General features: G+C 52.8%; 1 protein-coding gene across 1 annotated transcript; it reads left to right on the forward strand.

The window, feature by feature from the left end:
• Positions 1-227: 227 nt before the first annotated feature.
• Positions 228-7919, forward strand: CDKN1A (cyclin dependent kinase inhibitor 1A). The gene is made up of 3 exons (XM_036249242.1): positions 228-316; positions 4456-4899; positions 6407-7919. Exons 2-3 carry the CDS (start codon positions 4467-4469, stop codon positions 6454-6456), a joined length of 483 nt encoding a protein of 160 aa, XP_036105135.1. The 5' UTR covers positions 228-316; positions 4456-4466; the 3' UTR covers positions 6457-7919.
• The last annotated feature ends 2343 nt before the right edge of the window (positions 7920-10262 follow it).

A 10262-nucleotide genomic window follows, 5' to 3' on the forward strand; every position in this document is an offset into this window, starting at 1 on the left:
AGCCCCACATCCGCGGCTCAGGGCGCGGAGGAAATGTTCCAGCGCAAGACCCCGAGCGCGGGGCGCGGGGGATCCTTCGGTACCGCCGGGCTGGAGGCAGGTGTCTGAGCTCCCCGGCTTTAGTGCGCCGCCGGCGGCGGAGGGAGGGCGGGTGTCCCGGGGGAGGGCGCTCCCGCGCAGTCCCGCCCCTTGTCACTGAGTGAATAAAAGGACCGCCCTCTGGGCGGCAGCAGCTGAGGTGTGAGCAGCTGCCGAGTCGGTGGCTGGGAGATCCGGAGCCGGTCGCGGAGGAGCCGAGACACAGAGACCGTCCGAGGTGAGGGAGCCGTGGCCAGCAAGGACGACCCCGGGCTGGCGGCTGGGAGCTGAGCCGCCGTGTCCCCGTGTGTCCGTGCACGCCCTTACGTGTGTGTCCGCGTGAGTGTGTCCGCAGGTGAATGGCATGCGTGGGTCAGTGCGTGGGTCTCGTTGCTCACGTAAGTGTCTGGAAGTGCGAGCTGACGGAGCCGGGATGTGCGGGGACTGCGGCGGAGGGAGGAACACGAGAACAAGGGATCGCTTGCCACGCTCCCTTCCCCTTGAAACTCTCCCGTGAAACTCGGGGCGAGGAAGGCGTGGACAGGGCGCGGCTGGCCCGTGGCGTGGGCATGAAGCCGCTGTCCGTGGAGGGGCGGGAATGCCCAGCGCAGCAGGTTCATCTGGGACCCGCTCCCGGGCAGCTCTCGGATCCATCCCCGCCCAGATCTCTGAGGTCTGGGTCCCAGACGCCGTGTCCGCCACCCCGCTGGGCGCTGAGGTCAGCGCGGCTGTGTCCCCAGTTCTTGGGAACAAGTCGGGACATGTCCTGTAAGGGCCAGCGAGGAGGTGACTCACGGTGGCAAGGAGACCCCAGGGAAGGGGACGGGTGAGGTCAGAACACCGCCTGGGCTGCGGGACAGTGGCGCCCCAGGAGTGCCCTTCCTTGCCCCTCACCCCCGAGTCTCTGTCCCCCTCATCAACACAGTGACCTATTTGGCTGGCACATAGTGTTCCCAGGGAAGCCGGGACACCGGGAGGTCCAAGACCGGGTGTCCGGTTCCGCCCCAGCCCGGCCCTGCGGTGGGCAGGCTCGCTCCAGCCTGTCAGTGCCCAGCGACTGGGCGTGCGGTCTGCCCGGTGGGCGGCGGGGCGGGGTCTCAACTCGGAGGGCAGAGGCTTCGCGTATCCGGGGCTTGGGGCGCCCGTCCTGGTCCAGAATTCCCTCTCCGAAAGCCACAGGGCTGAGCCGAGCAGGAGGGTGACTCGCCCTTCGGGTGCCCGCCCAGTCCCGGGACCTGGGGGTGGGGTGGGGGTGGGGCACTTCGCCCTCCTCCTGCAGGAAAGAATCTTGGAACTGAGTTTGGCACTTTAGGGCGTCCAGGCAGCTCCCTCCCTCCATGTCGCGTTTCGGGGAGGACTTTCGAGCTGTTTTGTTTTCTTTGTTCCAGTCTATTTTTATTTTCCAGGGATCTGACTCATCCCGTGCTTTGGGCGTGGAGATAAGGTGGAGGGACCAGATCACTGCGCGCCTGTGCACTCGAGTGTGTGCGTGCGGGGTGTGTGTGTGACAGAGCTGGCGCCAGAGCGCTCGCGGTTTCCCAACAGGGGGTTTCGGAAGCCGGGTTAGGTCAGCGTGACGTGTTCGCGCCGCGTCCCCCTCCCCTTCCCCCCTCCCCAGCTGAGAGTGACGCGCGGCTGGAGTGGAAGCTAAGTTTTGGCGGGCAGGGAGCACTTTGCAGGAAACTGACTCATCACAACTCCCTCCCGCTGTCCTAGGCTCTGCCCACGCACCTCCCACCCGCGCGTGATTTCCTGGAGACTAGCTCCCTCTTCAGGCCCCGACGCGAACAGTACACACGCCTTCCCGCGGGATGCGGCTTCACCCGCCTCTCCTCCCGTGGCTACCCCTGGGCTCGGCCCACGTTGCCCCCCTCCACGTCCTTTAAAGCCCCCTAAAAGAGTATCCCATTGGTTCAACAGTGCTTACTGAGTGCTTACTGGTTTACTTGGGGATTAGAGTTAGTTCGAATCTAAAGCACAAAGCCAACGAAGAAAGGTATTCTCAATTACCTGTTTGTAAAACAAGGGTTTGTGTTTTCTAGTTCTCTCTGAACTGGGAGTTATGATGATGGATGAGAGCAGGTTTTCCTGAGGCCCCTGTGAGAGCCATAAAGAAGGGGTGGTAGGAGAGAGGATCTGTGACTGGATTACGGTCCCATCTTCAGCTCCTAGAAGCCAAGGAACATCCAGCTTCCTGATAAAGCCCCAGGGGAGTCCCTCCTCCTGCTCTGAGGCACTGAGGCCTGGGATGTCCATTTTTGCATCCTCTGTGTCCGCTCTTGTGTGCCCATCTGGGGAACTGCCAAGTACTTGTTTAATCTCCTTCAATTTGGTCTGGGGAGTGAGGGGCCTTATAGATCTACATTTTGAAAAAGCTCCCCAAGAGATTCTAATGGGCCTTTCTGGTTAAGAAACCTCAAAATTAGTGAGGGAATAGGGTTCATCACCAGTGCACAGAACTCGGGGCAAATAGGTCTGGGTTCAAATCCTGACTGTGTGATATGTAAGCTGTGTGACCTTGGGGAAGTTTCTTAACTTTTCTGAGCCTTGGTTACCTGGTTTGTGAAAAAAATAAAAGAGCCAATATACCCACTTTTTAGGACAATTAATATCTGTAAACTTCTTAGAATGGCCCGGGCACATAAAAATATATAAATTTCAATCTTTGCCCTGAAGACAGTGGGCAAAGGTGATTTAAAGGCTCTGTACCGTGTACCTCCTCGTTGGGGCAGTGGCCTTTGACCGTCTTTAGCTGTATGGTTTGGGGGTCAAGTATCATTTCTCTTCTGCCCTTTAAACTTGGTCTGAGGTCACCAAGTGCTTCCCCTCCCCGATCAGCTGAGCTGTGGGCCGCACTCATTGTGAGAGGTGGAATGGGGAGCAGTAGGTGTGTCATGGGTCCAGGGCTTCCTGCCCCAGGAGATCCCAGCAAAGCTTTCATGCTCAGAGCCTGCAGATCAGGACTTGTCCCCAGGAAAACCCAGTCCCTGCCAATTTCGTGCAGCCGCTCAGTCCTGGAGTCAGGCCAGAGCAGGGCAGGTGCGTGCCAGTGCTACCGTGGCTTTCCCTCTCCTGAAGTGGGAGGAGAGGGACTGGCCAGACCCGCCGCCTTTAATTTTCTTTGCCTGCAAAACGGGTTCCTTGGATGCAGGCAACATGGAGCAGGGGCTTCAAGGACATCTAGAGTCTAGACCAGATCACCTGATGGGCCTGGCAGGATGTAGCTCAGCCTGGGAGAAACTGTGACTCTGTCCTGCCCTGCCCTGCCCAGCTCCTCCTCAGCCCCAAGCTACTAGCCTGATGACATCCTTATGAAAGGCGCTCAGCCTACAGCAGCTGTCAGCTGCTGTCTAGGATGGAGGCTCAGCCAGAACTGAAGGCAGAGAGACAATAATACTCTGTTTTCCAAGCACGTCTATAAACCAGGTGCTGCTCTAAGCACATTCTCTACTCAGTAGTCTTCACATCTGTCCTCTGAGACATTTACTATTATTGTCTCCATTTTACAGATGAGGAAAATAGAGCCCAGAGAAATTAAGCCGCTCGTTCAGGATCAACCAGCAGGGCCTGAATTCCAACCCAGACCGTCCTGCTCCATAGCCCTCGCTCTTACAGCCTGTCAGCTCTGGTGGTCTTACAGCCCACCAGATACAGCCTGTCAGCTCTGTGCCATCTGCCTTGCCTAGAGGGACTCCCTGACCAATTGCTTGATCATGCTTCAACGGCCGTGCTCTTTCAACTTTCATAGAGCCAATTTTATAAATGAGGAAACCGAGGCCCAGAAACATTAAGTGACTTTTCAAAGTTTAGATAGTAAGCAGCAGAGGCAGGCCTAGATCCCAGGTGTTTTTTGCCCCAAACTCCAGGGTACTTTTAAGTATTCGAGCAGGGTTACTCCACATGGGCATCTGGGTAGGGGCTTCAGGAGGCTGGAGGCTGTCAGCCTGTCCATTCATTTGGGAACTGACCTCCTGGCCAAGGCTGGGAAACTGCTGGACTCAAAATTCACACGTACTTGGGTCATTCACACCCATGAGGGACACCTCAGGGGGGGGCAAAGTAAATTGATTTTAGCTGATAATACCTGGTGGTAAACAGGCCCCTGATCCCTTCTATTGCAATAAACTTTATTGACATAAGCTTGCCTTCAGCTGCTCACTCTCCCAGTCACCCTGGGGTGCCATGCTGGCTGAGCTCTGCCTCCACCCAGCGTCTGTTGGTGGGAGGTTGGGGGCCCTGTGGGAAGGAGGTGGTGGAAAATCAGCTGGAAGGAGCCAGAGACACCCTCTCACCTTGGGTTCTAGTAGGAGGACCTCACCTAACAAAGCACAGGAGGGTCTAGTTTCCCAAGTGACCAGGGCCTTTCTTGTGTCTCAGCTGTAGGCACCATGTCAGAGCCATCCCGGGACGCCCGCCCGATCCCCCGTGGCAGCAAGGCCTGCCGTCGCCTGTTCGGCCCGGTGGACAGTGAGCAGCTGAGCCGAGACTGCGACGCGCTAATGGCCAGCTGTGTGCAGGAGGCCTGTGATCGATGGAACTTCGACTTTGTCACTGAGACACCGCTGGAGGGTGACTTCACCTGGGAGCGTGTGTGGGGCCTGGGCTTGCCCAAGCTCTACCTGCCCTCAGGGCCGCGGGGGGCCCAGGACAACCTGGGAGGAGGCAAGCGGCCCAGCAGCTCACCTGCCCGGCTGCAGGGGGACCACGTGGACCTGTCACTGTCCTGCACCCTCGTGCCTCGCTCTCCTGAGCAGCCTGAGGGGTCCCCAGATGGGCCTAGCACGTCTCAGGGCCGAAAACGTCGGCAGACCAGCATGACAGGTAAGGACAAATGCAGAGAATGACACTGTAAGGGACCAAGACTCAGAATTTATGGTGCAAGGGCTGACCTGTCTGGTCCAGCTTGCTCATTGCGAGGGGGAAAGAGACCCAGAGAAGGGGAAGTGACTTGCCTGAGGTCACACCGCAAGTCTGCAGCCAAGACCAACTAGCTATCATTTATTTGGAACATTTATTAAGTGCTAGCCCTTCTGCCCTGGCTGGTTTGGCTCAGGAGTTAGAACATCGGCCTGTGGACCAAATGGTCACGGGTTCGATTTCCAGTCAAGGGCATGTACCTAGGTTGCAGGTTTGATCCTCAGCCCTGGTTGGGGTGGTGAGGGAGGCAACCAATCAATGTGTTTGGCATCGATATTTCTCTCTCTCCCTTTCCCTCCCTTCCACTCTATCTAAAATAAATAAATAAATAAATGCTAGTCCTTCACTAAATTTCTAAGGTAGATTTCATTTAGTCCTTATAGCAATCATATGACATTCTTATCACCCTTTTAGGCAAGGAAACAAGGGTCAGAGGGGTAGATTTCCCTAAGGCTGCACAGTGAATTTGCAATGAAGAGAAAACTAATGATAATAATTTCCTAGCTGCTCTATCCCAACTTAAATCCTCTTCCCCCATCACACACACACACACACACACACACACACACACACACACACTTTCTGCCCTTCTTTGGTTTGTTTTGGTACTGTTTTCTTGTCAACAGCTAATTCCTTGTCAGTCTCCCCGACTAGGATGTTATCTCCACAAGAAAGAGATCTGTATCTCTCTGTTCATTGCTGAATCCCTAGCAAGGTGTTTGGCACGTAGTAGATGCTTGATAAATAATGTATGAGTGATGCTGATGTTTAGGCACTTACTAGACTAGTCCCCAGACCAAATCCTTTATAGAGAGCGTTTCCATTAATCCTTAGAATAGCATACCAGTGTTATCCCTATTTTACAGATGAGGAAACTGAGGCTCAATGAGATGCAGCCAAGAATCCCACAGCAAATTTACAGCTGGGTCAGGACTAACAATAAGGATAACAACAGCTAACATTTATATGGCCAGGTGTTGTGCAGAACACTTTGTGTGGGTGACCTAAGGGTATCCTTGGAGCAGTGCTATCTGGCAGAACTCTACAGTAATGTAAATAAATATAGAGTGCCACCAGCCAACAGAGCTGGTCAGTACTTGACATGTGGCTAGTGTGGCTCAGGAAGTGAATTTTCATTTTATTTTAGTTTAGTGAATTTAAATGACCACATAGGACTGGTGGCTACAGTTTGGGGCAGCTTGGGTTAGAGCAGGCCAGGAGTGTAGGTCCCCTTATCAATCACTGTGGAGCAGGATGCTCTGTAAACGCCTTGGGGGATGGGGTGGGTGTTGCCGGAGTTCGTCCCTGGACTTGGCCTGTGTCCCTGTGGCCCCTCTGCGGTTTGCCTTGGTTGAGTAGCCCCCGTGCCCTCTTCCTCCTGGCCTGGCTGACCTCTGTTCTCTTTCCTTAGATTTTTATCACTCCAAACGCCGGCTGATCTTCTCCAAGAGGAGGCCCTGACCTGCCCCCTGGAAGCCGGTCTCCTGGAAACACAGGCCTCCTGCAGGCCCATTCTACATCTTCTGCCTTCGCCCTTCAGTTTGTGTGTCTTAATTATTATGTGTTTTAATTTAAACTCCTCATGTATATAGCCTGTCCGGCACCACCCTCCCACCCTGTCAGCTGCTGGTATTAGAATTATTTAAAGAAAACATCACACATTAGAATGGTAGGCTTATTAGATTGTCAGATATTTTTATTATGTAAACTGGTATTTAAAACCTCCTCATCCTGTGCTCTCAATCTCTCCGTTTCTTTTCTCCTGGAGGTAAGGTGGGGCCTGCATGACCCTCACCTGCTGGATGGTGCTCTCTGGAGGGCCTGGCTCCCTCTGTTCACTGTTTCATGGACAGAATGAAATTCTGCTCCTTTCCTTTATTCTCAGACTCGAATTCCTTATAATCTGAGAAGTAAAGAGATAGCACTTTGAAGGGTGCCCAGCAGAGTGGGGCATCATTCAGACTCTGGAGTCCCCTTGTCTTCTCTAAGGTTGGGCAGGGTAACCTTGAAGTAGGTACTGTTTGGAAGGGGGTGGGGATTGGCCCCTCCCTGATGCCCCTCCTGTCCTGTGAGGGCATGGGAGAGGGAGGGTCCTGCAGCGAAGCACCCACCTCCCTCGTGCCCCATGCCGCTCACGTGGGAGCCTCTCACGGGGTTTGGCTTCCACTGTTGGCTTCCCGGGACTTTACTAGGAGCCCAGGTGCCCCCTTTTCCAGCTGGGCTTTCAAGTCCTCTCTTCTCTCCCCCCACGTTCTTTCCATCTAATCCCCTCTCAGTCCTGGGCAGCTGCTCTGGGGTGCCTGTCCCCCCAACTCAGTGGATTGGGAGGGAAGGGGCACACTAGAAGTAGGTTCCCCAGTTCTACCTCAGGCAGCTGGAGCAGCGAGCGCCCCTCCTCTGAGCACTGGGGGTAGAGTCCTGGGTGGTCCCACAGGCCTCCTTGAGTGGGGATCTCTCTGATGGAGGTATGTGGGTGGGGGGAGCAGGGTTTTCTAGGAGGGAGAGTGTGACACTAGCCTCTGAAACTCATCCAAGGCTGTTCCCCACCTGCTCCACCCCTCTCCCATGTCGTTGCACTTTGAATAGCAGCGGAACAAGGAGCCAGGTGTTTCAAATGATGGGCTTGAGGCTATGGCTGGCTCGCCTGGTGGGCTGACCCAGGCCTGGGCGTTGTGAGTTGTCTTTCCTGGCACTGAACCCTGAGCCCACAGAGGCACCAAAGCACTTAGTGTGTCTGCCCCAAACACCTCCCAGCTTCTGTAACATCCTGGCTCCCATGTGTTCTGGTTCTCCTGTCTTTACCTAGACTGTGCACCTCTAAAGGGTAGGGACCACGTCCTATGTTGCTCTGTGCCCTTCAGAGCCCCCTACCCCCACCCCACCCCAGTATTGTGTATACAGCTGGTGCTCAATAAATATTTCTTGGTGACTACTTGTAAATATACCTTGTTATTTTTAAGAGTAACTAGGCAGAAGTTTTTGTTTGTGTGTTTTTGGTTGTTTTATCATTTAAAAAATTAGGCATTTAAAAATTTTAAATGCAAAAAGCATAGCAAACAGAAAGACTATGGGGCAAAAAACAAACAAGAACAAAATAAAAACAATAAATCATCAAAGATCTCTGCAAAGATCACCATTGTTTTTGTTTTTGTTTTTTTTATCCTCACCCGAGGATAATTTTCCATTTTTTGTACAGATAGAGTGGGAGGGAGAGAGAGGAAGGAGAGGGAGAGGGAGAAACATCGACGTGAAGGGACACATCGAGTGGCTGCCACCCGCACGACCAACCAGGGCCGGGGACAAACTGCAACCGAAGTACGTGCCCTTAGCGGGAACCGAACCCGGGTCTCTCCGGACCACAGGCCGACGCTCTAACCGCTGAGCCAAACCGGCCAGGGCAAGATCACCATTGTTAATAGTTTGGTTTGTTGTGTGGTCTTTTTTAGTAAAGAACATAAAGTAGCTTAACATCATTACTCATCGGGGAAATGCAAATTAAACCACTAGGCACCTATGGGAAAGACTAAGATGAAAAAGGCTGATAATGCGAAGTGTTGACGCAGACATGGAGCAACCGAAACTCACACCTTGCTGGTGCAAAACCGTTTCAACTATTTTGGAAAAGTGGCAATATCTTCTAAAGATGCCTCCCCTCCTGCCTACCTCATGACCCAGGAATTTGATTCCTATGTTTGTTCTTGAGAGAAATGAGTACAGATTTCCACCAAAAGATATGTTCATAGCTGCGTTCTTTTTTTAATCGTCACCTGAGTATATGTTTTTGTTGTTTTGTTTTTGAGAGAGTGGAAGGGAGGGAGGGAGGGAGAGGGGGAGGGAGAGAGAGAGAGAGAGAGAGAGAGAGAGAAACATTGATTGGCTGCCTCCCCCACACACCCCAACTGGGGCCATGGATCAAACCTGTAACCTAGGTACATGCCCTTGACTGGGAATTGAACCTGCAACACTACAGTGTGTGGGCCAATGTTCTAACCACTGACAACACCAGCCGGGGCCCAAGGATAGGTTTTTATTGATTTTTATAGAGAGGAAGGGAGAGAGAGAAAGAGAGAAACATCGACCGATTGCATCCGACCAGGGATCAAACCTGCCACCTGGGCATGTGTCCTGACCGAGAACGGAACCCATGACCTTTTCAGTGTATGACACAACACTCCCACCAACTGAGCCACACCAGCTGGGACCAGCATTATTCTTAACAGACCCAAACTGGAAACAACCTAAATGTTCATAATAAAAGAGCAGATATGTCAGTTGTGTATCTTTACAACATTTTAAAAAAACAAAGTATTATTACACGCTTGTTCTGATTATCTGTTTATAATTAACCACCCCAAGATTAAGTGGCTTAAAGCAATAATCACTTATTTGCTCCCGATTCTGTAATTTGGCCAAGACCTACTTTTCAAATGTTGAGTTATCTCTCGTACGGGGCATGGCTCTGCTCCAGAACCCTAGGGGTCTGAGATGAGGATCTCCCACAGGGGCTCCGGAAACTTCACACTGTTCACTCATCTCCAGCAGATATTTCTAGCACCACGGAATATGTTGGGTTGTACTTCCCAAGTGCTTGTCCCACAGCGTGGACCCATCACAGAGCCTTTTTTTGCTCTGGACTCCACTCGAACATGGCAGCTTCCCAAGTCATCCAATAAAGGAGCTGGGGCATTAGCACATGGACTCCAAAGTCTAATTTGGCCTACCCAGTTCTATACCTCTTTTAAGTGGTAGGATGTCCCCAGCATAACTTGTCCTTTCCCATAGGAGAAACATCCCAGCATGCCCCAGGCCACTGACCACTTAAAACTTAATGGACATGGTACGTCTTCCTGATGTGACTAGGAAAGAATGCCCCGGCCATACCATCAGCTTCTTACAGTCAGAGGCTGTGCAGACCGCTCTATTAAAGATACCGCATGTGACATATTGGCTGCAGTTAGAGCTACCATGAGAATAACCATCAGTCCCCATGCTTCATCTGGTTATTAAGGAGCAGTGTGGGGTGTGTTGAGTGGGGATATGATGGGGCCACCCTGCATCCTTTGGGAGTAGGACCGATCTCCGCAACTCCATCTGGGATGTGTGGTGTTGCTTCTGATGTTCTATCTTGACTAGTGCAACAATTTTAGAGACTCCTGCTTGGTTCTTCTTTCCATAATAGCTCTTACTTTATAGATTAAAGAAGGAGCATGAGGGTTCTGCCAGCTGCCAAGTCTGTCCATCCCAATGTGCACTTAGGGGCCAGGAAA

Source organism: Molossus molossus, unplaced genomic scaffold (genome assembly GCF_014108415.1).
Source record: "Molossus molossus isolate mMolMol1 unplaced genomic scaffold, mMolMol1.p scaffold_m16_p_8, whole genome shotgun sequence".
NCBI lineage: Eukaryota > Metazoa > Chordata > Mammalia > Chiroptera > Molossidae > Molossus > Molossus molossus.

Excerpts from the sequence above, each read along its gene's own strand:
- CDKN1A (XM_036249242.1), top strand. The coding sequence starts at position 4,467 with ATGTCAGAGCCATCCCGGGACGCCCGCCCGATCCCCCGTGGCAGCAAG. Across the intron at positions 4,900-6,406 it reads TCGGCAGACCAGCATGACAG|ATTTTTATCACTCCAAACGC; the intron begins GTAAGGACAAAT and ends CTCTTTCCTTAG.